This window comes from Hypanus sabinus, chromosome 5 (assembly GCF_030144855.1).
Source record: "Hypanus sabinus isolate sHypSab1 chromosome 5, sHypSab1.hap1, whole genome shotgun sequence".
NCBI lineage: Eukaryota > Metazoa > Chordata > Chondrichthyes > Myliobatiformes > Dasyatidae > Hypanus > Hypanus sabinus.
Genome location: NC_082710.1, coordinates 183509611 through 183537554, shown reverse-complemented (window position 1 = coordinate 183537554; position 27944 = coordinate 183509611). Strand labels below are relative to the sequence as shown.

Sequence of the window (27944 nt, the reverse complement as noted above, 5' to 3'; positions counted from 1 at the left end):
ATTCAGCATTGAACTCAACAAAGGACTGTTTTAGGGACTTCGGCTCTGGGTTTTTCCTCGGGGTTTAATCCCGAAGCCATCCCCATGAGTGGGTGTAGCCGCAAGGCAGCAGAGGTTTGAGGTCAGAGTTTTCCTTCTCCTAGTTGAGCTGCCAACCATGGCTGACAAGCCCCATCTGCCCGAATCAAAGTGCTTTACAATGGGATAAAATGCAAATGTGAAAATAAAAGACAAAAAGTTGTTTGTTAAAAGTAAGGTTAAGTAAATAGGTTTTGTGTTTGTCCTTAAAAATGTCAACTGAGTCTGTGTCCCTTTAGTTTTTAGGTATTGCATTCCACAGTTTAGGAATGTAGTTAAAAAAAAACTGAAAAATCCTTTTAGTGAAGACTCTTGGTACATTTTGTAAAAGTGTAGTTGGCATAGCTCTGTGTGGGGAAGGTCATGTCTCACAAACTCAGCTGAGGATTTTTGTAGAGGGTGCAGATAATTGGAAGATAAGGCAGTGTTTGTTGTATACATGGATTAATCCTTACAAAAGGAGTTCTTTTCATTGTGCAACCTTTCTTCTGTGTTTTCATTGTCAGTGAAATATTTTCAATGTGATACCATGCAAATGGAAGAACTGGTGTGATTTATCAAATACTTAAACTGCAGGTAGCAACAATAATGACTGGGAGACCTCATGGAACAGCCAAGCGGAGGGGCGCAGCACCCAAGCGAAGATCACCACTGAGATTATCACCGGCAAGGTCTCCACAAAGGTCGCCGAGGTCTCCGAGAAGGTCAGAACAAGTGAGATCCCGTGGGAGACCGTCCATTAGAACCCTACCAAGTAAGACAGTTTCACTCCTTTTGTTTGCTTTAGTCTGTGTCTCAAATAAGGGACAGATAATGAAGACAGTCAAAAGTGAATAACTTCCTTTCTCCATGAGGTGACAGTCAATGCTATTTCCAAATAAAATTTATTGGAAGCACACTATAATAAAGGAATAGAAAATAGAATTTCTCTAGCATTTCAACAGTATAAATTAGTTCACGTTATTTTTCTCCTTCAGAACCTGCAAGTAGGACATAGAACAGTGCAGTGGGCCACAACGTTGTGTCAACCAAATCTACAGCTGTGTCAGTCGAACCCTTCTCTTCATGTAACCCTCCAGTTTTCTTTACTGGATGTCTCTTAGGTACAGAGCAGATGTCAGGGATAAGATTTTTCTGCAGAGAGTGGTGAGTGCATGGAATGGGTTGTCGATGGCGGTGGTAGGGGTGGAAGCGATAGGGTCTTTTAAGAGACTCCTGAATGGATACATGGAGCTTAGAAAAATAGATGGCTATGGGTAACCCTAGGAAGTTCTAGGGTACGGACATGTTCAGTCTATGTATCAGCCTCTATCACCACTCTTAGCAGTAAGTTCCACATGCTCACCACTTTCTGTGTAAGGAACTTGCTTTTGACATTCCCACCCCACCATACTTTCCTCCAAACACCTTACAATTATTCCCTTGTCTTAGCCATTTCCATCTTGGGGCAAAATTCCAGCTCATTGCCTCCTGAGCTTTGTTGATTTCCCTATTTTTCCTGTGTCTCAATGCCCTGAGACTGTTCTTCATTTGGGTGTTCTGCGCAAGCAATCAACATGGCTGAAGGCTAAGCAACATCTACTAGAGGTGATTGAAGGAAGATTTCTGGGGTGCAAATGTGAGTCCTGGTAAAGCCACGCTACTTCAAATTTGGAACCAGACTGACTGAGGTTGGTCACAGGATTGGTGAGGGATATGGCAGGGGGATGGCAATTGGAGTAATAGGGCTGAGGAAGGGGAACACAGAAATAAATCAAAGTTAGCATGCAATGGAGATTATAGAAAGATTAGACAGCAGATGAGGCAAAATCACAGCCAGTGGGATGAGTTACCGGGCAGTAGAGGCATGGCGCAGGTAAAACAGAAAGCAACAAATACTGGATTTGAATGCATGCAGCATAAGAAATAAAATGGATGCTCTTGAAATTCAGCTACAGATTGGCAAGTATGACATTGTGACCATCAAGGGTGAAAAGGAGTTGTGGGTGTGTAGATGTAGGCCTCTGTTAGTCTTGATAGACCATGGATTTGCACCTTGGAAAGTTTCCAGGGCGCAAGCCTGGGCAAGGTTTTTTATTTATGGAAGATCGGCAGTTGCCCAAGCTGCAAGTCTCCCCTCTCCACGCCACCAATGTTGTCCAAGGGAAGGGCATTAGGACCCATACAGCTTGGCACCGGTGTTGTCGCAGAGCAATGTGTGGTTAAGTGCCTTGTTCAAGGACACACACGCAAGCCTCAGCCAAGGCTCGAACTAGCAATCTTCAGATAACTAGATGAACGCCTTAAGCAGTTGGCCAAGCGCCAACACAGTTGTGGGTAGATATAGGACCAATAGAAAATGATGCTGGAGATATTGTAATGAGAGATGCAGAGATGGCAGAGGAACTGAATGCTAATTTTGCATCAGTCTTCACATTGGAAGACATCTGCAGTAAACCAGACATTCAAGAGTGTCAGGGAGGTGAAGTTTGTGCAGTGAAAATTACGACTGAGAAGGTGCTCAGGAAGCTCAATAGTCTGAGGGTGGATAAATCTCCTGGACCTGATGGAATACACCCTCGGGTTCTGAAGGAAGTAGCTGGAGAGATTGTGGAGGCATTAACAATGATCTTTCAAGAATCGATAGATTTTGGCAGTGTTACTTCTACTATTTAAGAAGGGTGGGAGGCAGCAAAATGGAAACTGTAGACCTGTTAGCCTGACATTAGTGGTTGGAAAGTTGTTGGAATTGATTGTTAGGGATGAGATTACGGAGTACCTGGAGTCACATGACAAGATAGGCCAAAGCCAGCGTGGTTTCCTGAAAGGAAAATCCTACCTGACGAATTTACTGCACTTTTTAGAGGAAATTACAAGCAGGGTAGGCAAAGGAGATGTAGTAGATGTTGTGTATTTGGATTTTCAGAAGGCCTTTGACAAGGTGCCGCATATTAGGCTGCTTAGCAAGATAAAATCCCATGGAATTACAGGGGAGTTACTAGCGTGGGTGGAGTATTTGCTGATTGGCAGAAAACAGAGTGGGAATAAAGGGATCCTATTCTGGCTGGCTGCTGGTTACCAGTGGAGTTCCACAGGGGTCGGTATTGGGACCGCTGCTTTTTACGATGTATGTCAATGATTTGGACTATGGGATTAATGGATTTGTGGCTGTTTGACAATGATACAAAGATAGGTGGAGGAGTGGGTAGTGTTGAGGAAACAAAGAGCCTACAGAGCAACTTAGATAGTTTAGGGCAGGGGTCGGCAACCTTTACCACTGAAAGAGCCATTTGGACCCGTCTCCCACAGAAAAGAAAACACTGGGAGCCACAAAACCCGTTTGACATTTAAAATGAAATAACACTGCATACAACATTTTTTTTGCCTTTATGCTATGTATAAACAAACTATAATGTGTTGCATTTATGAAATCGATGAACTCCTGCAGAGAAAACGAATTTACATTTCTGCATGCAACAAAAACATCTTGAACTCCGAAAAAAAGACGTTGGGTTGAAGGTTACTTTTAAGTAAAATACTCAATGTCTATTTGAGTCCTTCTTGTATTTATGAAAAACGCCAAACTTAAATTGTCCGCCAGCAGCAAACCAAAACTAACGTCAGCCAGCTGTCAACCTGAAAAATAAAAGGACTATTTCACTGAACAATGAAAAAATATGCATATACGTAAAATAATAGGCAATTAAAATATTTATCATACTTGGTTAATGGGATTTCTGCTCCTGGACCTCAGCGCACAGCGTCTGCACATCAGGGCTGTATGACGTCACCTTCATCTTTACACAGGATCGCAAGCTGTCATCTGTGAGGCGTGCGCGATGTTTGTTTTAATAAAGTTCATGTTGGAGAACACCTGCTCACATACATATGTGGATCCAAAGATCTACAGGACTCCAAGCGCATACTTTTTAATGTTTACATAAATATCGGGGATAGCATTCCATTTTTCGAAAACAAGTTTGTCCAGTTTAGGGAGGTTTTCAATATCACTCCATTTGTGACTCTGATCAAGAATGGCCTTCTGACGGGCAACATCTTCAAGGTCTGCTGTCAAGCGTCTAAACTTGGACACCCATATGTCTTTGTCGGCTATGTCGGCCAGTTCCATCTCAAGATCAGGTTGACTCACACCTGCCAATGCAGTCGTATTCAGTAGGGATGGATCGATGCTTAGGGGAGTGACCGGGAAGGATAATGTGTTTTTTACCTCTCTGAGCTCACAGAAGCGTTTCCCAAACGATGCTTGCATTGCGATGATTGCAGAATGTAAATACTCCGAATTTATCATGTCGTGAGCTTGTTTGAACTCTCTCAAATTGGGGAAGTGAGACAATGTGCCTTTCTGTAAATCTCTGGCAAGCACTGTCAACTTGCGCTGGAATGCCAAAACATCCTCCAACATGTGCAGGGCTGTGCGTCCTTTCCCCTGAAGAGCTGTGTTCAGCATGTTCAGGTGCGCTGTCATGTCGACCATGAAGTGTAGCTTTTACAGGCACTCTGGCTGTACTAGCTCAGGAAAGGTGAGACCTTTGCTGCCCAGGAAAGTTTTCACTTCTTCCAGACACGCGACAAAGCGTTTCAGCACCTCTCCTCTGGACAGCCACCGAACTTTGTTGTGCAGCAGGAGATAAGAATATGCGCTTTCCAGCTCGTCCAGTAACAAACGGAATTGACGGTGATTTAAACTTTTTGCCATTATTTTATTGACAATCTGAATGACAACATCCATTACTTCTGTGCATTCCGAAGGAAATGTTTGAGCGCACAGTGCCTCTTGGTGCAAGATGTAGTGAAAAGTCAGCAGCTTTCTGTCCAGCGACTTCTGCAGTAAAGCCACAAATCCCTTGTGCGCTCCTGTCATACTTGGTGCCCCATTAGTAGCTACTGACACCAGGTGGGTGGTCTTTATTACTTTGGCTCTTAAACAATTCAAGACAGCCTCACAGATGTCCTCCCCCTGTGTTTGGTCTTTTAGAGGTATCAACTCAATCATTTCTTCCTGTGGCCCGGCAGAGTTTACATACTGGCAGAACAGCGCTATTTGTTCAATATCACCTTTGTCTTTAGACTCATTACAGGCAATCGAGTAGGCCACAGCTGAATTGATGTCTTTAATTTACTGTCTTCTGATGTCTTCTGCCATTTTTATGGTTCTGTCTTTGACAGTCTTTGCAGAGAGGGGCATATCCCTGATTTTCTGCACAATTTCACTCTTGTTTTTAAAGTCCGTGAATAGATGTTCTGAAATCTTAATGAAAGATTCTTTTATATATTCACCATCTGTAAACTGCTTCCCGTGCCTGACTATTTCCTGAGCGGCAACAAAACTAGCATATGTCGTTGATTTTCCAGTCATCATCCACTTCTTGAAATGATTTTTGCTCAGATCAACCTTCCGCATCAGTTCCGAAACAGCTTTTTTTCTCTCATCTCCATCCGGATATTTTTGAGCAAAGGCTGCGTGTTTATTCTGGAAATGTCTTGCAACTTTTGACTTTTTGTTGTTTGCTAGTTTTCATTGCATATTAAGCATACCGGTAAACTAGTCTTGTCAGCAGTGAAAGCAAATGAATCTGCCCACGTATCATTAAATGTTCTGTTTTCTTCAGTCACTTTTGTTTTTTTAGAATTCTCCATAGTTAGCCTACCTTGGATCGAAAAATTAAAGAAATTGCGCACTGGCGGGTGTCAGGCATTGGCCGTGGTGACGTATATTAATAGTGACAAAAACACGTTTTATTTAGATTGTACAAGATCACCAAAATCTTCAAATTTAGAATTACACTTCAAAAACTAACAAACTAACATAAAATACATTTTAATTAAATACTTATCATTTATTTTCCAAAGCCATAGGGAGCCGCAGCACAGAGATGAAAGAGCCGTGGGTTGCCGACCCCTGGTTTAGGGGAATGGGCAAAGAAGTGGCAAATGAAATACAATGTTGGAAAGTGTATGGTCATGCACTTTGGTGGAAGATATTATTATTATTTAGATAGGGAGAGAATTCAAGATGCAGAGATGCAAGGGGACTTGGGAGTCCTTGTGCAGGATCTCCTAAAGGTTAACCTTCAGGTTGAGTTGGTGGTGAAGAAGGCGAATGCAATGTTGGCATTCATTTCTGGAGGTATAGAATATTAGAGCAAGGATGTGATGTTGAGACTCTGTCAGGCACTCATGAGACCACACTTGGAGTATTGTGTGCAGTTTTGGGCTCCTTATTTTAGAAAGGGTATACTGACATTGGAGAGAGTTCAGAGAAGTTTCATGAGAATGATTCCAGGAATGAAAGGGTTACCATATGAGTAATGTCTGGCAGCTCTTGGGCTGTATTCCCTGGAGTTCAGGAGAATGAGGGGTGATCTCATAGAAACATTCAGAATGTTAAAAGGCCTGAACAGATTAGATATGGCAACGTTATTTCCCATGGTAGGGGATTCTCGGACAAGAGGGCATGACTTCAAGATTGAAGGACGATCATTTAGAACAGAGATGTGGATAAATTACTTTAATCAGAGGGTGGTAAATCTGTGGAATTTGTTGCCACGAGCGGCTGTGAAGGCCAAGTCATTGGGTGTTTTTAAGGCAGAGATAGATAGGTTCTTGATTAGCCAGGGCATCAAAGGTTATGGGGAGTGGAGATGACTGGAAGAATTGGATCAGCCCATGATTGAATGCTGGAGCAGATTTGATGGGCCGAATGCCCTACTTCTACTCCTATATCTAATGGTCTTGTATCTGGGGAAAAAGGTGCTGGCTGTCCAATCTAATAAATGCCTATTAAATCATCTTGTATATCCCTACCAACGGCTTGCTCAATCTACACTAGTCCAGGCGCGATCCTGGTAAATATTGTTGGTATCCTTTCTAATGAAGTGACCAGAATTGAACAGCATGCTCCAAATATGGTATAACCAGTGTTTTATACAGCTGCTTTGTGATTCTTAACCTCAGTCCCTCAATGAATGAAGATCAACACACTACTTCAACTTGTATACCCTATCAACTTGCACAGCAACTTTGAGGGATCTATGCATGTGGACCCTGAGATAACTTTGTTCCTCTACACTACTAAGAATCCTGTTCTCAATCTTGCATTCTGCCTTCAAATTCAACCTTCCAAGTGAATCCCTTCACACTTTTCCAGATTAAACACCATCTAGCCACTTCTCAACCCAGTTCTGTGTCCTGTCAATGTCCCATTATAAATTATGACAACCTTCAGTAAGTATCCTGGTAATTCTTCTCTGCACCCTTACTAAAGATTCCATATCCTTTCTATCATGAAGTGACAAGAGCTGAACATAATGTTCCTAATGTGGTCTAACCAAAGTGTAACCCTCTCACTGTGCTCGTTAGCCAGCTCTGCTAACAGCCACGAGACTCACAAACAATACCCGTCTTGGGTCCGTATGATTTTGGGTTCAAAATTGCAACATCGTGATGAAAGAAACCTCGATTAAATTAAAATTAAAAAGAAAGTGTACTTACAAATCTCAGGGAAGAGAAAAGAAAATACTAAAAGGGCCCATTACAGTTAAACCAGTCCGGTGTGTGTATAAAGTCGGAGCTCATCATGGAGTTGTTGTTAACTCGCATGCTGCACCCATGATCTGCGTTGAAGCACACACATCTCGACTGCTCATCCACCTCGGACAAACGGGCTCTGTCGGGAGTATTGGCCCTTCCTCCTTGGAGCCATTTATCTGCACAAGACACAATGAGCTGTTTGGTCTTTTAGATCGTAGGACATAGGAGCAGAATTAGGCCATTCAGCCTATCAAGTCTGCTCCGCCATACCATCATGGCTGATTCCGGATCCCACCCAACTGCTTTCACTTGCCGCCTTGCCATATTCTTTGATGCCCTGACCGATCAGTAAAGTATCAAATTCTGCCTTAAATATACCCACGGACTTGGCCTCCACTGCAGTCTGTGGCAGAGCATCCCACAGATTTATTTCTGTCTGGCTCAAACAAAATACCTCCTTACCTCTGCTCTAAGGTTGCCTCACAGTTTTGAGACTGTGCCCTCTAGTTCTTGATATCTCCACCATCTGAGGAAACATCCTCTTTACATCCATCCTATCTAGTTCTTTCAACATTTGGTAGCTTTCAATGAGATTCCCCTGCATTCTTCTAAATTCCAGTGAGTGTAGGCCTAGAGCTGCCAGATGCTCTTCATATGTTAACCCCTTCCTTCCTGGAATCATCCTCATGAGCCTCCTTCGAACTCTCTCCAATGACAAGACATCCCATATGGAGCCCTAAACTGTTGTTATAAAGGCTCAGCATTATCTCTTTGCTTTTGTATTCTCTTCCCCTTGAAATAAATGCAAACATTGCACTTACCTTCTTTATCACAGACTCAACCTGTAATTTAACCTTGTGGAAGTCTTGCACTAAGTCTCTCTGCACCTCCGGTGTTTGAATTTTCTCCCCATTCAGATATAGTTTGTACTATTGTTCCTTTTACAGAAATGCATTATCATACATTTCCTAACACTGTATTCCATCTGCCACTTTTATCCCCATTCTTCCAATTTGTCGAAGTCCTGCTACAATCGCATTGCTTCCTCAGCACTACCTGCCCCTCCATCTATCTTTGTATCATCTGCAAACTTTGCCACAAAGCGCTCAATTCCATTATCAAAATCACTGACAAGTACTTTGTGCAACAGGGATTTGCCTTCCAATGGCATTCTGCAGCATCTTACCCTCTGCCCCATCAAAAGCCTCAAACCCAGACTACTATCCATCACAAATCTCTCTCCATCCCGTCCTCTCTAGAACTTTCTCCCAATTCTACCAACTCGATTGGAAGTCCTGCTGAAGGGTCTCAGCCCGAAATCTTTTCCATAGATGCTGCCTGGCCTGCTGAGTTCCTCCAGCATTTTGTGTGTGTTGTTGTGTTAACCATTTGGGCTGATGAATGGCAATTCAAAAAAGTGTTTCTTTGATAGTTTTTTTTTACTTTAAAAATACTTCAGACCCTTGCCAAGATACCACGAAAAAATTGACACTGCTGGAAAAAGTAGCTCTATGGGACCAAACTGAAAGTCATCCACTTGTATATTGACAGATGGCAACACTACTTCGTGCAGGAAGGCAATGAAGCCAGTCCATTACCTTTACTGATTTTCTTCATTTTCAATCAATCAAAAGAAAACAGCAGCATACACTGGATGAATTCCTCCGTCAATCATTTAAATACATAATTTGTTACTCAGTTAAACATCTTTTTTAACTATTTCCATGAAACCGGCTAATTGGGAGCTGCTTAATTGCGTTAAAATGTACTGGTCTCAATGTGTCCCAATTAGCCAAAATAAACATGATCAAAATGCAGACTTGCTGTTGAACTCCGTAAAACTCGATTGCCTGTTCTGTAGGGCCACGACCAGCTTCCACACGCCGGAGGTTCCGCCCGGGCACCAAGGCCTTGAAGGAAATACGCCAATATCAGAAGTCGACAAGTTTGTTGATGAACAAGCTGCCATTTAGCAGAGTGGTGAGTGGCCAGGGACAAAAATACTGACTGCAAGGTGAAATGAAAGTGCTCTTTCCAGATTGATTTGTATTGTTGTTAGCAGTGTGGACGAAGTGTTCAGCTCTGTTTGGTGTTGGGATTCAAGATTTTTAAAAGTAATTTCCAGTACACAAGTGTAAAAGAAAGCAAAGTAATTGTTACTTCAGATCCAATGCAATGCAAAAAAAAAAATCACAATAAGATAAGTATAACAATAATACTAACACAATCAATATAAATACATAAGATACTGTAGCTTACATACATAGATTGTAAGTCCATAAAGTGACAGGAGTGACTATACATAATGTGACTTTGACAGGAAATGATAAAATACTGGTGGGGGTGTGGACAGGGAAGTGTTGATGCTTGGGGCAAATAAGTGTTTTTAAGTCTGGTGGTTCTGGTATGGACGCTACGTAATCTCTTCCCTGATGAGAGTGGGACAAACAGTCCATGAGTAGGGTGAGTGGGATCCTTCATGACGTTACTGGCCTTTTTCCGGCACTTTTCTGTCTATACTGTATGTTACGGTACAGTACCATAGGTTAGCTGGGATTGCTGACACATCGGGCAGTTTTGACATACTGTACCCACAATATTTTCATTTTCACTTGCCAAAGATTATCAGCTGTGGGAAGCACATTTGGGTTGTTAGAGAATTGGCAGTAAATCAGAACTCGTTCAAAACAAAAGGTTGTTTGCCACGTTGTCAGGGACAATTAGGAGTGGGCAGTAAGTACTAGCTTTCCTTGTGTTGATCTCGCTGATAAAACAGAGTACATGTGGGTTCTGGAAACTGGGCAGAAATTTGTGCTTCATCAGTACAGAGCACTGTCTGAATTTGGGTAGCATACTTTAAGAAGTAGTCAGATTAAATAAAGGATTAAGATAATATTAGCAGTGACAAGTGGCTTCTGGGATGAGAGAATCATACTTTGCACCAGAGGCCTTCTCCAATCTGATTGTTTTCTGTGATAGTAGAGCTATTTATACTTAACACTAATGGCTGTTTTTACATAACCAGCTAACCACCTGACTGTCAGGTATACAGAATCAGATTGATTATCATTAATATATGACATGTTGTGAAGTTTCATGTTTTGCAGCAGTAGCACAGTTCAATGCATTAAAATATTACAATGTTATAATAAGAAATATGATGTGGCGGGGCTAGGGGTATGTCCTACTAAAGGAGGTGAAGGCGCTGCTTCCCTCTGCTAGCCTGCAGGTCACTCTTAGGCAAGGTGTAGCACCTGATCAGCCCCCCCCCCCCAATCAGGGTCACGTAAAGTCATGGGAGCAGGTGGTATGAACAGCCGGTGCACATCACAGATCCTGGTTATGTGACGCCAGGCAGACAATCTCTGAAGTATCTATAATGGCTGGGGTTACCTGTCCTGTAAAGACATTGCCCAGAAGAAGGCAATGGCAAGCCACTTATGTCGAAAAATTTGCCAAGAACAATCATGGCCATGACGGATGGAAGATAATGATTGTCCACGTCATATGGCACCGTACATGATGATGATGATGAATAAGAGATAAGAAAAATAAGTAATGCTAAAAGGTAGTGTTCATGAGTTTATGGACTGTTCAGAAATCTGATGGCATTGGGGAAGAAGCTGTTCCTGACACTGTGTGGGCATCTTCAAGCTCCTGCACCAGCTCCCTAATTGTAGTAATGGGAAGAGGCTTTGTCCTGGATGGTGATAGTCTTTAGTGCTGGATACTGCCTTTTGAAGATGCCCTTGATGATAGGGAGGTTAGTGCCCATGACAGAGCTTGCTGAGTTTTTAACTCTGTGCAGCTTTTTCTAATCCTCTGCATTGGTGTGTCCATATCAGAAGGTAATGCAGCCAAACAGAATGCTTTCCACAGTACATCTGTACAAATTTACTAGAGTCTTTATGACATAGCCACCTGGTGGCATAGTGGCAACAGGTCCTGAGTTCAAGTCCAGCCGGCCCCCGTGCACACTTTCCACCAGTGCTGGGTTGAGCGTCGAGCTAGCGACTCAACCTCGTAAAAAAGAAATTGCCTGTTACAGAAACATCAACGGCAAAAAGTTGATGGCCTATGCTCTCTCATGAGTTGAAAGGCAATTTCTCTTTGGCGACATACCAAATCTACTCAAATTTCAAATGAAATACAGCTAATGGCAAGCCTTCTTTGTAATTGCCTCAGTTTGTTAGGCCAAGGATAGAATTTCAGAGATGTTGACACCCAGGAACTGACCCTTCCTAGGACTTGTCTCTGTTCTCTTGACTTCATCTTCCTGAAGTTTACAGACAATTCCTTTGTCTTGCTGATGTTAAGTGCAGATTTGTTGTTGCGACACCAACCAGCTGATTCATTTTGCTCCTGTATGCCTCCTTGTCACCATTTGAGATTCTGCCAATAACAGTTGTGACATTGCGCCTTGCCTTGCCACACTCTTGACTGTAGAGCAGTGGGCTAAGTATGCATCTGTGTTGACTGTCAGTGAGGGGGAGAAGCTATTTGCTATCCACACTGACTGGTTTCCTGATGCAAGTCCAGTTGCAGAGGGAGGTTTTGGAGCCTGTTGATTAGAACTGACCGGATGATGATGTTGAACGTATACTAATCTTGAACTCATCATATGTTCATTGGATTTTATTCTCCTTACAGTTCCATCAATTCCCCTTGAATCTTAACACTCATCTACACGGAGGATAACTTATAGTGGTCAATTAGCCTATGAACTACATGCGTTTGGGATGTGGGAAGACCTGTCCAGTACTAATGTGCTTGAGTTTAACGCAGTCAGTGCAGAAGTCAGGATTGAGCCTGGGTTGTGGTGCTGACTGGCTCAAGCTGCTTCACTATGCTTCCCCATGTTGCATGTTGGAATGTCAACAATGGCAGAATCCAAGTGGATTTTAGAGAAGGATGCAAAATAAAAACCCGAACGATGGGAGACATTGGGTAAATGGAAAACTTAAAGCTGAAACAAACACATCAACAAGAAAGTGATACACAGATGAAATGCTGGAGGAACTCAGCAGGTCAGACAGAATCTATAGAAGTGCATAAACAGTTGATGTTTCAGGCTGAGTCCCTTCATCAGGACTGGGGAAAAAAATGTGAGAAGAAGCCAGAATAAAAAGTTGTGTGGGGGGGGGGGGGGAAGGAGGAGTGAAGGAGGGCAAGCTAGAAGGTGATAGGTGAATCCAGTTTGATGAGGGAGGAGGCATGAAGTAAGAAGCTGGTAGGTGATAGGTGGGAAAAAGTAAAGGGCTGGAGGGGAAGGAATCTGATAGGGGAGGAGAGTGGACCATGGGAGAAAGGGAAGGAGGAGGGGCACTGGGGGAGGTGATAGGCTGATGAGTAGAAGAGATAAGAGACCACAGTGGGGAATAAAAGAAGAGGAAGGGGAAAGAATTACTGTAAGGACAAGATGATGTTCATGCCATCAGGTTTAGGCTACTTTGATGGAATATAAGATGATGTTCCTCCAAGCTGAAAGTGGCCTCATCATGGCAGAAGAGGAGACCTTGGACTTGCGTATTGGAATGGGAATGGGGATAGGGATTAAAATGTTTGGCCACTGGAAAATTCTGCGATTGGAATGGGGATGCTCAACAAAGTTTCAACAGGAAAGTATTTGTGATGTACGTGTTTTCCAGTATCATGAAAGGGTTGTGTTCTAAGAAAACTTTCCATTAAATTAAATTTTGTGACTTGAAATTTGATTTCTAAGGGCTACTGTAACACTGAAAGATTTTTAAATCGAAGGCACATATTCTGAACGCCGAAATGGTATTGTGTTGACATTTCACAAGTCTCATATTTGTTAGTTGAGAAATGCCTATAGAAAGGCACAGAGGGACCTGGGCACGATGGCGTAACACAGCAGCAGCAGCATTCAGTGCAGTTTGTATGTTCTCCCCTGGACTGTGATGGTTTTCTCCTGGTGCTCCATAGGAGCAGGATTACACTCAACATCAGTAAGAGCAAAGAGCTGATTGTTGACTTCAGAAAAGGTAGGACATGAACCAATCCTCATAGAAGCATCAGAAGTGGAGAGAGTGAGCAATTTCAAGTTCCTGGGTGTCATCATCTCTGAGGATCTAACCTGGTCCCAACATATTGATGCACCTATAAAGAAGGCAAGACAGTGGCTATATTTCTTGAGTTAGATGAGATTTGCTTTGTCACCTAAAACACTCAAACATCTACAGATATATCGTGGAGATTGTTCTGACAAGCTGCATCACTCTCTGATATGGGGAGGCTACTGCACGGCATCGAAAGAGGCTACAGAAAGTTGTAAGATTAGTCAGCTCCATCTTGGGTTCCAACCTCTGTAGTAAGACATCCTCAAGGAGCGGTGCCTCAGAAAGGTGGCATCCATTATTAAGGACCCCCATCACCCAGGACATGTCCTTTTCTCACTGTTATTGTCAAGAAGGAGGTAGAGAAGTCTGAAGGCACACACTCAATGATTCAGGAATGGCATCTTCCGCACTGCCATCCGATTTCAAAATGGACATCGAACCCATGAACACTGCCTCATTTTTTAAAATATTATTTCTGGTTTTACACAATTTTTAATCTAACTATTTAATATACACATACTTAATGTAATTGGTTTACTTTTGTTCTGTATTATCATGTATTGCATTGTATTGCTGCTGCCAGGTTAACAAATTGCACCATATGCCAGTGATATTAAACCTGATTCTGAATTAGACAACTTAGCATATCGTGTCTGCCCTGCTTTTCCATGACTGATTTATTGTCCTTCTCAAACATTCTCCATGTGACACTCTGACTAACCACGAAACTATCAACCTCCGCTTTAAATATAGTCAATGTACCAAAAATGGCAATGAAATCCACAAATTCACTACTCTGGCTAAAGAAATTCTTCCTCGTCTCTGTTTGAAATGGACGTCCATCTATTTTGAGGCTGTCCCCTCTAGTCTTAGACTTGTCCACTATAGGAAGCATCCTCTCCACGTCCAGAAGAGAAGATATTTCCTTCCATATTCCAAGGATGTTCATGTTAGTCCGTGAATTGTTCACATGGGTGTAGGTGGGCAGCGCATAGTCTGGGTCCAGAAGGATCTGTTACCGTGCTGTATCTCTAAATAAAAAGAAAAATGCTGCAGGTGTTTAATATAGGCACAGATTCTGCTAGATGTCACTCATAGGGAAATTGGTATGTCACCAGCGACTCTCGCATGTACTATGGAAAGCATTCTATCTGGCTATATCACTGTATGCAGCCAGCTGGTGGCTTAGTGGCTTCAATGCTGGGCTTTGGGATGGAAGGTCCCGAGTTCAAATGCAGCCGGTTCCCGTGCACACTTTCCATCCATGCCAGGTTGAGCATCAAGCTAGCAACTTGACCTTGTAAAAAAGAAATTGCCTGCTACAGAAACATCAAAATATATGCCTATATAATGGCCTATGCTCTCTTGTGAGTTGAAAGGCAATTTCTTATATCATTGAATGGTATGGGGGGGGGGGGGGCACTGCGCAGGATCAGAAGAAGCTGCAAGCTCAGACAATTCCATCATGGGCACTAGCCTCCCCTGCATCCAGGACACCTTCAAAAGGCGATGGCTCCCATCATGAAGGACCCCCATTATCCTCTTTTCATTGCTACCATCAAGGAGGAGGTAGAAGCCTGAAGAAACACGCTCAATGTTTCAGGAAGAGCTTCTTCCCCACTACCATCAGATTTCTGAATGGACAATGAGTCTATGAACACTACCTCACTATATTTTTTTGTTTTTTGATCTCTCTTTGCACTAATTTAATTTAATTTTATACATTAATATATTTATTATTGTAATTTATTTTCTTATTCTCTATTGCAATGTTCTGCTGTGCAAAACAACATTTCATGACATATACTGGTGATAGTAAACCTGATTTTGATAGGGTTACTAGAGTTAACATGTGTACTCAGTGAATAATGCGAATCATTTTATTTAATTACATCAATAATTTAGATTTATTTGATTTTTTTTGGGGCTTTATCTTTCCAGGTTCGTGAGGTGGCTTCTCGGTTTACAAGAGGTGCCGATTTCAGATGGCAAGCAAACGCTTTGTTGGCACTGCAGGAGGTAAGGACTGCATCTACCAGAGAAGAGGCTTCCCTTGCTAATTCCTTATCACAGTTTGTCTTTCAATGACTTGCAGAAAATAAGGCAATCTGTCAGAAGTATCTCAGAGGTTAGAGCAATGCTTGGAAATGTGGGTGGGACTGAACAAACACATGAGGGAACCTTAAAACCACAGCTGGAGTTCTGCTCGGGGATTATCCAGGACAGTTCTTTCCACAACCCAACGCATTGTGGAAATGGGACACATGAGATTCTGCAGCTGCTCTAAATCCAGAGCAACACACACAGTGCTGGAGGGACTCAGCAGGTCAGGCAGCAACTATGGAAATGAACAAACAGCCGATGTTTTGATCTGAGCCCTTCATCAGGAATTAAGGTCCATCTGTGTAAATGCAAGTGAGGATGGAAAATCTAGTAAGCAAGTTGTAGGGTAAGGAAACTAAATAAACCAGACTTCATCACTTATGGTGCAGCAACAGGCCCCTTTGACCCAATGAGCCCACGCCACCAGATGCACCTATGTGACCAATTACCTACTACCCCTTATATGTTTGAAATGTGGGAAGAAACTGGAGGGCACAGAGGAAGCCCATGTAGTCACAGGGAGAAGTTATAAACTCCTTGCAGACAGTGGCTGGAATTGAACCTGCTTCGCTGTTATAACTACTGTGCCACCCAACCACTTGTTTCCCCAAGTCCCTCAAAAGGGGCCTGTTGCAAGAGATCTAAGCAATGATACCTTTCTCATGGCCGGTAGCAGGAAGAGGGCCATAAGTTTGTACTTGTTTTTGGCAGTAAGCTTTTTGTTCAAGGGATTAGCTGGGCTAGTTCTTTCCACAACACAACACAGACATGATTTGCTGAAAGGCTTTTGTGCTGTAAACAGTAGAAATATATCTTGAAAAACAAATACACTAATTTGGTCTCAGTGTGACCAAATTTCCCTAATTCTGCACAGTCCACACCAGCACCCCCAAACAAACACCAACAATTCAGTTTAATTTACCCACCTCTTTCAGGGTGGATGGTAAGAATCTATTCTCAAGTTTAATTATCATTCAACCATCAGATGAATTCAGCCAAGTGAAACAGCATTCCTCTGGGGCCAAATTGCAAAACAGAGCCAAGTCACATATAATGTACAGCACATATAATTAGAATGGCAGAAAAACATGCAGTGATAAAAAGAATAATCATATAGCCCAGTTCCTGAGTGACATGTCCTGCAGGTTGATGATGCATGAGATGTTGTTCTGGAGCCACGTTGCACAGCGCAGATGCAGATGAAAGCTACTTTGCAACTCTGCAGCAGAGTTGTCAATAATCAGAAGGCAGAGGTTTAGGGTAAGGTGTAATAAGTGTAGAGGGGTTGGTTCTGTGGAAGATATGTTTTTAACTCAGTGGGTAGATAGAATCTGAAATACAAGAGGTGATGGTGGAACATCATGTACAGGAGTTATGTTGAAGTTGTATAAGACCATAATATATAGGAGCAGAATTAGACCACTTGGCCCATCAAGTCTTCTCAACCATTTCATCATTGCTGATCCAGTTTTCCTCTCAGCCCCAATCTCCTGCCTTCTCCTTGTATCCCTTCATGTCCTGACTAATCAAGAATCTATGAACCTCTGCCTTAAATGTACATAAAGACTTGGCCTCCACTGTGGCCTGTAGCAAAGAATTTCACAGATTTCACCACCCTCTGGCTAAAGAAATTCCTCCTCATTTCCATTCTAAAAGGACGCTTCTCTATTCTGTAGCTGTGTCTTCTGGTCTTACTCTGCCACCATAGGAAACGTTCACTCCATGTCCACTCTATCAAGGCCTTTCACCATTAAATAAGTTTCAATAAGGTCTCTGCTCATTCTTCTGAATTCTAGTGAATACAGGCCCAGAGCCATCAAATGCTCTTCATATGACAAGCCATTCAATCCTGGAATCATTTTTGTGAACCTCCTTCAAACCCTTTCCAATTTTAGCACATGCTTTCTAAGATAAGGGGCCCAAAACTACTCACAGTACTCTAAGTCAGGCCTCACCAGTGCTTTATGAAGTTTCAACATTACATCCTTGCTTTTATATTCTAGTCCTCTTGAAATGAATGCAAACATTGCATTTACCTTCCTCACCACAGACTCAACCTGCAAATTAACCTTTAAGGAATCCTACACGAGGATTCCCAAGTCCATTTGCTATTCAGTTGTTTGTATTTGTTCTCCATTTAGGAAGTAGTCTACCCTTTCACTTCTTCTACCAAAGTTCATTTCTCAACACTGTATTCCAACTGCTATTCCTTTCCCCATTCTCTTAATCTGTCTGTCCTTCTGTAGCCTCTCTACTTCCTCAAAACTGCCTGCCCCTCCACCTATCTCTTCTCATCTTCAAACTTTGCAACAAGGTTATCAATCCCATCATCCAAATCATTAGCATATAATGTTAAAGATTCAGTCCTAACACAGACCCCTTTGAAACCTTGAGACCTTATCTTTAATAATCGACTCCAACATTTCCCCAACCACTGGGGTCAGACAAACTGTCCTGTAGTTTCTTTTCTTTTACCTCTACTTTCTTGATGAGGGAGTGACATTTACAATTATTCAGAACATTCCAGAATTTGGTGACTCTTGAAAGATCATTACTGATACTTCCACAATCTCTTCAGCCGCCTCTTTCTGAACTCTGGGGGGTATAACATCTGGTCCAGGTGACTTAACCACCTTCAGACCTTTCAGTTTCCCAAGAACCTTCTCTCTAGTTATGGTAACTTCACACATTTCATGCCCCCTGACACCAGGAACTTCCACTATACTATTAGTGTCTTCCACAGTGAAGACTGTTGCAATCATTTTGTCCACCGTTTTGTTCCCAATCACTACCTCTCCAGCATAATTTTCCAGTGGTCCGATATCCACTCTCGCCTCTCTTACATTTTATGTATCTGAAGACATTTCTGGTATAAGTCGTTGGTGAGATCAAATTTGGAGTATTGTGTGCAGTTCTAGTCACCTACCTGCAGGAAAAATATCAATAAAACTAGAAGATTAGAGAGAAGATTGACATTGATGATGCTGGGATGATGTGAGTTACAGGGAAAGGTTTTATTCCCTGGAGCTTAGGAGGATGAAGGGAGTTTTGATAAAGGTTTGCAAAATTACGAGGGGTATAGATTGAGTAAATGAAGAGATCCTCTTTCTACTGAAGTTGGGTAAATTTGGAACTCGGGGTCCAGATAAGAGTTCTATATGAGGTCATTCTTTCTTTCGGCCATTAGGCTGTATAATGAGTCAACGTATAGCCGGGGAAATGATGATCCTTGCTGTTAGTTTATTCGAGGTAATACATTTTTAAAATTCTTTCTTGCTTCTCTTCTAATATTTATATATCTGTGCTACTGAAACACTGTTGTTTACTTTGGGATCAATGAAGTATATCTATCTATCTATAGGTTAAGGGTAAAAGGTGAAACATTTAATGAGAACCTGAGGGGGGATCCTCTTCAATCAGAGTGTGTTGAGGGTGTGAAACAAGCTGCCAGCAGAAGTGGTGGATGCAGATTTGATTTAAGAAAACTTCGTGGATGGGAGGGGTATGGAGGGCTAAGGTCCAGGTGCAAGTCAGTGGGACTAGGTAGACTGGCAGGGGCTAGATGGGCCGATGACCTGTACCTGTGCTGCAGAACTCTATCACTCTACTGTTTTCATGGTAGCTTAATTGACAATCAATGTAAGAAGTTATCAAGGTGCCTTGCTTAGGAAGTAAAGATGTTGAGGATGGTATAGTTGCATGGAGTAGCAGAACAAGCTGTCTTTCAGAATGGAGATGACATACACTGATAGTGGGCAGTATAGGGCACTTTTGGGTCTTTGTTCAGGGGTTTGTGACATACACTGATAGTGGGCAGTATAGGGCACTGTTCGGTGTTTGTTCAGGGGTTTGTGACATACACTGATAGTGGGCAGTATAGGGCACTGTTGGGTCTATGTTCAGGGGTTTGTGACATACACTGATAGTGGGCAGTATAGGGCACTGTTGGGAGTTTGTTCAGAGGTTGTCTCCTTTTTACCAAGCTTGTAAAAGTAGGACAACTCTGGCAGATGGTCAACCCTGAGCACCAAGTTTTGCAAATGTCTGTCATTTATAATTTTTGAAGTGGAGGATGTTGGAAATAATGAAACAAGAACAGCAACCACTGGGGGGCGTGCACTGTACAATTGCCTAAGCAAACTGTGATCACCAGGAAACCATTTGCATGTAGTTATGTAAAGTGCAAATTAAACAGCATAGAATATAACAATCATACAGTCCAATCCAACACCTCCAATTTATATTAACTGTGCAGTCCTTTGGGATTAAATTGCTCCCAGAAAAATCCCACATTAAATGACACTTAAGCAAAAATACATTTGTTTTTTAATTGAATGCTTTTAGCAATTTGCTATCTATTAAAACAATTTCCTGAAGCAACTTCCATACTCACAGCCCCTTTTCCCTGCTGGTGTGATCCTTGGGTTTTTTTAATGTCTGCTATTGCATTGATATAAAAAGAAGGGACTTGCCAAAAAATAACATCAACTACAAGTCTGGTTTAAAAAAAAAACTGGAAGAGATTGTTTAAATCCCAAACAACAGAAAAACTGCAGACGCTGGAAATCCAAGCAACACACACAAATAAGCCTGAAATGTACTTTTTTTCTATAGATGATGACTGGCCTGCTGAGTTGCTCCAGCATTTTGTGTGTGTTCTAGAGATGGTTTAATGACATTTCCTGTATACCTGTAAGGAGAATGAAATTATTCTTACTCCAGATCCAGTGCAGCACAATAACACAATGTCAAATCCATCTTGATCTGCAGTGACCAGAAATGTTGACTGATTTCGCTCCCTTTAGGTAAAAGGGTAGTAAAAAAAATTTACCTTTATTTCTGACATGTACGTGGAAAAATACAGTGAACACATTGTTTGCGTCACCGACCAACAAAAGCCGAGAGCCCTGTGGCTGGAGGCACCAACATTGCATGCTGACAACTCACTAATCCTTGCCCCTAATATGAGAGGAAGCTGGAGAACCTGGAGGGCGTAGCGTCTTTTCTGCTGCCTTTAATTTTGTAATTGAGCGATTTGTTCTTGGTTGTATTCTACAGGCAGCGGAGGCGTTTCTGGTGCTGCTCCTGGAGGATGCCTACCTCTGCACCTTGCATGCCAAGCGAATTACCCTGTTCCCCAAGGACATACAGCTGGCCCGGAAGATAAGGGGAATCCAGGCGGGTTTGGGTTAACACAGCAGAACCCAGCATTTTGGCCAGTTCTTTCCCTCCCTCCTTTGTGCACCTGTGCCAAGAAAACTTCTCTCACTTCTAATAAGGAGACAGGACTTCTTACCAGAAGCAGTGGGTTACATGAACTGTGTTCTGCCACTTTGTTCCTGGGTGACTCTCTGACTATACAGCATTGTGGCATGCTCATTTTAAGTAGATGCTCAGATATTTTAAGCCAGCTTTTAAACTTTAATTCTGCTGCAATGTTCTTCTAATTGGTTGATGTCAGCAGCTGATGACACAGTGCTGCCTTCAATGTGTCTACTAATATGCCAACTGGCTAGCATTTCTTCGCCTCCTGCTCTCTGAAAGCGAGCCAACCTTACTGGATTGAGATGTGTTTGTGGAGTATATTGATCAGGCTGTGCTTGTGATTGGGCTTGTGTATCTCAATTCCCACACTTGTATCTCAATCTCATCCTCTCCCGAGCACAAACTTCACCGAGGTAAATTATCACACACTTGATTAATATGAAACTGTGGGCTGTTGGCAGATATGAAAGTGAAAGCATGGAGTATTTGGTAAATCTAAAAGTGATCAATGGGGTGTGGGGAGCCTTTAACGAGCAGGCAAGTAGATTAATACTACCTTTTCTCATCGTACCCCAAAGAATGAATACACCTTGCAGAAGAGGGGGAGCAAAATAACTCGGCCCCTATCTTGTCACTCCTCCAGTGAAGCTTCTGCACTTGTGCTGAGGATGATTTTATCTAATCTTTATCATGAACCAAAGGGGCAAATCAGTATTTGATAAAGTTAATGCTGACTGCTCTTGTTATTAGTAGATCAAGCCAACAAGAGACTGACCATAGGGAGATCCTAGCCAATGAAAGTATTGTGTTTGCACTCCCTAAATTTTTTCTCAAGCTTTAAGAGCTGGTTTTAATTATTTTTCCTTTACTTTTGGTATGTAATGGATCTTACTCAATTTTTTAAACAAATATACATTTATGGTGGATAAGTTTCCATACATTTGCAGGCAGAAGGATAGTCCCATTGGTAGTGTGGGGACTTGACTGATCTTCCCTACCATGACACCTTCATGGTGGGACCAGAGTAGTTGAAGGTTGAGAATTTGTTCCAACCCCAACGTGTGCTCCCCTGACGTTGTACAGCCCTATACATTTCTTGGGGGCCTCCTCTAGTTATTATTGCCTGGTGACTTAAATATTTTAGAAATACAGGGGAGATTTGGATAGACAGTGAAATATTAATAATTTTGTAGGCTTTATTTTAAAGATTTATTCATGGGGAAACTCTTTCTGACTGAGTTATTCTCCTCTGAAGTAGCTTTTCAGCTAACATATCATGAAAATAAAATGTTCCAAGCTAAGTGATTTTAAATATTTGTTTCCTTGTAGTAATTGTTTTAAATCGCTCAATTAATCCTTTTAAAATTTCAACTATTTTTACAAACATTTCCTATTGGCTTTTCTAAACCATCTCATAAGAAACCTTCCTCTAATCTTCCTCTAGATCTGCCATATTTTCAACCAACCAGAAATTGGTTTGTTCTAAATTTTGACTCAAACTCTGCTGCCTTACAACTCTGTGAATGGTATAGTAGATTGCACTTGTTACATAAGTCAGGGCTTGTTACATGCCAGATGCTGAGGTGGAGAAGGTTGCTTTTAATTTCTAATTATCCTTCCCACTTCAGGGCTGGTTTCTCTCTGTGTACCACCTCATTCAATGTGTGTGCAAGGGAAAGGATGAGGGGGAGAGCTATGGACTTTTACCTGTTTGTATTTTTAAAAATTGTAGTCCATTTAAAACAGTCATTACTGAATATATATTTTCCTTTCTTGTGTATCCGTGGCCTATTGCCAGATCTGAAGCACTATTGCTTAATAGTCATACATAAATTATGCAAAGCTCCAAACTTTCTAAGGTGTAGACCTTCTGGTCCATCATGCATGTGCTGGTTCTTTGAAAGAGATTAGCATCAGTACCCTGCCTTTTGCCTGTAAACATATCTGTCGAGCATGAGTCTTTTATATATCACCGTGGGTACACAGGTCTCATTTAATGGTGCTCCAGTTGTACCACTGGAAAATATGAAGCAAGGTCAAACTTATTGGCTGGGTCAGGAAGGTACGAAGACCAGCTCGAAGTTCAGAAGGGTATCTGTCCATGTGTTACTACTTACTGCCCGTTACGCCACTGCCGTTAAGGGCAGCAATGAAGGTCCCTCCATCTCTGTCTGTCCTTGGCCGCTCAGATGTAGAAGGCTTCTTTGTTGCTGTTCCCGCAAAAAATTTGTTTGACTAGTCACAGTTGTTAGCCCTGAGCTGAACTCCTGAACCTGGAGGACTGGTGGACCACTCCTAGTCTGGCTCTACCCTTTGACCTGTTTGGCATGGGTGACCCTACAAAAAGCCAAAGCATAAAGCCCTGATTCCAGCCAGCATTGCTCTCCGGGTCATTGAAATGTGCAAGCCTCCAAACCGTCATGGCTGATGTCTTACTTGTATAAAGCACAGGTATTGTAGCAAAAGCTGAGATCATGACTTTTCCTAGTCACTAGTCCTAGTTAGGGACCCTGCCATGTATAAGAGAAATCAAATGCTGTGAGCATGTTTCCGAGATCTGGGGTGGTAAATAGTGTTTGAACAAAACTGTTGATAATTAAGACACTGGAAAAATGTGGTTGAATTTTCCTGCTACCAAATGCAGTGAAATAAAGGTTTGAGTATTGGATTAATTTTGTAAAACCTGTCTCTTCAGATTCCTTTCAAGCAGGGATGTGGGTTATTTGACTGGGTTATAATTCAGAATGTGGTGTGTCAGGAGTGCGTGAAGTGTGGCCTATGTATGGCTGCACCTTGAATGCCTATTTTATGATCTAGTAGAAGTAGATATGTCATAACTGCTACATAATAATTGAAAGTAGTGTTGCAGGCAGAGTCACAAACGGAGCACTAAGTATGAGTTGGGATGTTATGAGTTATGGGAACAAGTTGAATAGGTTAGGACTTTATTCTGGAGAATGAGGGGAGATTTGATAGAGGTATACAAAATTATGAGGGGTATGGATAGGTTAAATGCAGCAAGCCTTTTTTACCTCAAGACTAGAACGAGAAGTCATACTGTAATTTAAGGGTGAAAGGTGAAATATTTAAGGGGAACATGATGGGGAACTTCTTCACCCAATGGGCAGTGAGAGTATGGGCCGAGCTTCCAACACAAGTGGTGCATGTGGGTTTAATTGAAAAGTTTAAGAGAAGTTTGAATAGGTACATGGATATGAGGGATATGAAGGGCTATCTATGGTCCAGGTGTGGGTTGAGTTCAGCATGGACTAGATGGACTGAAGAGCCTTTTTCTGTGCTTTTGTGTTTATGACTCTTATGTCCTTATTTATATTCAACACATGTATAACTTCTTCCTCTACAAAGCATGTCCAAAGCAGAATTTATGAAGGAATGAATGGGAGTTTGAGTAGTCATTTGGCATCTCAACAAAACTCTCATTCAGTGAAGTCATTCTAGAGCATTCATCTCATTTTCTCATCATGTGTCTCAAGTTGATTAGTTATAAAACCCATAGCCTTGATAAACACAAGAGATTCTACAGATACTGAAAAGCCTTCCCGGTGACCACCCATTTCAATTTGACTTCCCATTCCCATTCTGACATGTCAGCTCACCACTTCCTCTATTGCCACAATGAGGCCAAATTCAAGTTAGGGAGAAGCACCTCCTATTCTATCTGGGTAGCCTCCAACCTGATGGCCTGAACGTCATTTTTCCCTAATTTCTGGTAAATTTTTCCCCATTCCCCTCGTCTCTTCTAACATTCCCCGTTCTGGTTACCCTCTTACCCCCTTTCTTTGACCCAAACCCGCTCTGCTCCTCCTCCTCCCCTTTATTTTTGGTCCATTGTCCTCTCCTTTGATTCCTTCCTCTTCAACCCTTTACCTCTTCCACCTATCACCTCCCAGGTTCTTTCTTCTTCCCCCACCCTGCCCCTACCCACTCACCTTACCCCTCACCTGGTCTCACCTATCGCCTGCCAGCTTCTTCTCCTCCTCCTCCTCCTCCTTCCACCTCTTTATTCTGGTTTTCTGCCTCATTTCCTTTCTAGTCCTGAAACATTGACTGTTTATTTCCCTCTGTAGATGCTGCCTAACTTACTCAGTTCCTCCAGTATTTGTATTAGCCTCGAATGGGCAATGTCTGACTGGGGTAGAGAATTGCAAAGATTTGTATCACCGAAGCTCTGAAATTCCTGATCTCTGTTCTAAATGACAGTGTGTGAGGGAAGAAAGGCAGGTGATGGAGAAGGGATGCGCTCAGCCCGAAGATATAGGGGAGAAGAAAGAAAAGGATAATAAATTTGAATGCATTGTTAGGGATGAAAAGAGAGGAGGGGGTGGAGAGAATCTTAAATGTATCTATTTTAATGCTAGGAGCATTGTAAGAAAGGTGGATGAGCTTAAAGCGTGGATTGATACCTGGAGTTATGATGTTGTAGCTATTAGTGAAACATGGTTGCAGGAAGGGTGTGATTGGCAACTAAATATTCCTGGATTTAGTTGCTTCAGGTGTGATAGAGTAGGAGGGGCCAGAGGAGGAGGAGTTGCATTGCTTGTCCGAGAAAATTTTATGGCGGTGCTTTGGAAGGATAGATTAGAGAGCTCCTCTAGGGAGGCTATTTGGGTAGAATTGAGGAACGGGAAGGGTGTTGTAACACTGATAGGAGTGTATTATAGGCCACCTAATGGGGAGCGTGAGTTGGAAGAGCAAATGTGTAAGGAGATAGCAGATATCTGTAGTAAACACAAGGTGGTGATTGTGGGAGATTTTAATTTTCCACACGTAGACTGGGAAGCTCATTCTGTAAAAGGGCTGGATGGTTTAGAGTTTGTGAAATGTGTGCAGGATAGTTTTTTGCAACAATACATAGAAGTACCGACTAGAGATGGTGCGGTGTTGGATCTCCTGTTAGGGAATGCGATAGGTCAGCTGACAGATGTATGTGTTGGGGAGCACTTCGGGTCCAGTGATCACAATAGCATTAGCTTCAATATAATTATGGAGAAGGACAGGACAGGACCTAGAGTTGAGATTTTTGATTGGAGAAAAACTTTGAGGAGATGCGAAGGGATTTAGAGAGAGTGGATTGGGTCAAGTTGTTTTGTGGGAAGGATGTAATAGAGAAATGGAGGTCATTTAAGGGTGAAATTATGAGGGTACAGAATCTTTCTGTTCCTGTTAGGTTGAAAGGAAAGGTTAAAAGTTTGAAAGCACCATGGTTTTCAAGGGATATTAGAAATTTGGTTCGGAAAAAGAGGGATGTCTACAATAGATAAAGGCAGCATGGAGTAAAGGAATTGCTCGAGGAATATAAAGAATGTAAAAGGAATCTTAAGAAAGAGATTAGAAAAGCTAAAAGAAGATACGAGGTTGGTTTGGCAAATAAGGTGAAAGTAAATCCGAAAGGTTTCTACAGTTATATTAAAAGCAAGAGGATAGTGAGGGATAAAATTGGCCCCTTAGAGAATCAGAGTGGTCAGCTATGTGTGGAGCTGAGGGAGATGGGAGAGATTTTGAATGATTTCTTCTCTTCGGTATTCACTAAGGAGAAGGAGATTGAATTGTGTAAGGTGTGGGAAACAAGTAAGGAAGTTATGGAACCTATGACAAAGAGGTGGAAGTACTGGCGCTTTTAAGAAATTTAAAGGTGGATAAATCTCAGGGTCCTGACAGGATATTCCCCAGGACCTTGAGGGAAGTTTGTGTAGAAATAGCAGGAGCTCTGACGGAGATCTTTAAGATGTCATTAGAAACGGGGATTGTGCCGGAGGATTGGCGTATTGCTCATGTGGTTCCATTGTTTAAAAAGGGTTCTAGAAGTAAGCCTAGCAATTATAGACCTGTCAGTTTGACATCAGTGGTGGGTAAATTAATGGAAAGTATTCTTAGAGATAGTATTAATAATTATCTGAATAGACAGGACTGATTAGGAGTAGCCAGCATGGATTTGTGCGTGGAAGGTCATGTTTGACAAACCTTATTGAATTTTTTGAAGAAGTTACGAGGAATGTTGACGAGGGTAAGGCAGTGGATGTAGTCTATATGGACTTCAGCAAAGCCTTTGACAAAGTTCCACATGGAAGGTTAGTTAAGAAGGTTCAGTCGTTAGGTGTTAATGCTGGAGTAATAAAATGGATTCGACAGTGGCTAGATGGGAGATGCCAGAGAGTAGTGGTGGATAATTGTTTATCGGGATGGAGGCCGGTGACTAGCGGGGTGCGTCAGGGATCTGTTTTGGGCCCAATGTTGTTTGTAATATACATAATTGATCTGGATGATGGGGTGGTAAATTGGATTAGTAAGTATGCCGATGATACTAAGGTAGGAGGTGTTGTGGATAATGAGGTGGGTTTTCAAAGCTTGCAGGGAGATTTATGCCAGTTAGAAGAATGGCCTGAACGTTGGCAGATGGAGTTTAATGCTGAGAAGTGTGAGGTTCTACATTTTGGCAGGAATAATCCAAATAGAACATACAGGGTAAATGGTAGGGCATTGAGGAATGCAGAGGAACAGAGAGATCTAGGAATAACAGTGCATAGTTCCCTGAAGGTGGAGTCTCATGTAGATAGGGTGGTGAAGAAGGCTTTTGGAACGCTGGCCTTTATAAATCAAAGCATTGAGTACAGAAGTTGGAATGTAATGTTAAAATTGTACAAGGCATTGGTAAGGCCAAATTTAGAATATTGTGTGCAGTTCTGGTCACCGAATTATAGGAAAGATATCAATAAATTAGAGAGAGTGCAGAGACGATTTACTAGGATGTTACCTGGGTTTCAGCACTTAAGTTACAGAGAAAGGTTGAACAAGTGAACAAGTTAGGTCTTTATTCATTGGAGTGTAGAAGGTTGAGGGGGGATTTGATCGAGGTATTTAAAATTTTGA

General features: G+C 42.1%; 1 protein-coding gene across 7 annotated transcripts in view; it reads left to right on the top strand.

Moving 5' to 3' along the window:
- The window catches only part of LOC132393848 (histone H3-like centromeric protein A), a 29288-nt gene extending 5566 nt beyond the window's left edge, over positions 1-23722 (top strand). For all 7 annotated transcript variants that reach the window (XM_059969243.1, XM_059969246.1, XM_059969245.1 and 4 more), the window contains exons 3-6: positions 655-832; positions 9470-9588; positions 15630-15707; positions 20850-23722. In XM_059969243.1, coding sequence (XP_059825226.1) covers positions 667-832; positions 9470-9588; positions 15630-15707; positions 20850-20984 — 498 coding nt within the window. In that variant the 5' untranslated portion in view covers positions 655-666 and the 3' untranslated portion in view covers positions 20985-23722. The remainder of the gene's footprint in view (positions 1-654; positions 833-9469; positions 9589-15629; positions 15708-20849) is intronic.
- Positions 23723-27944: the final 4222 nt, after the last annotated feature.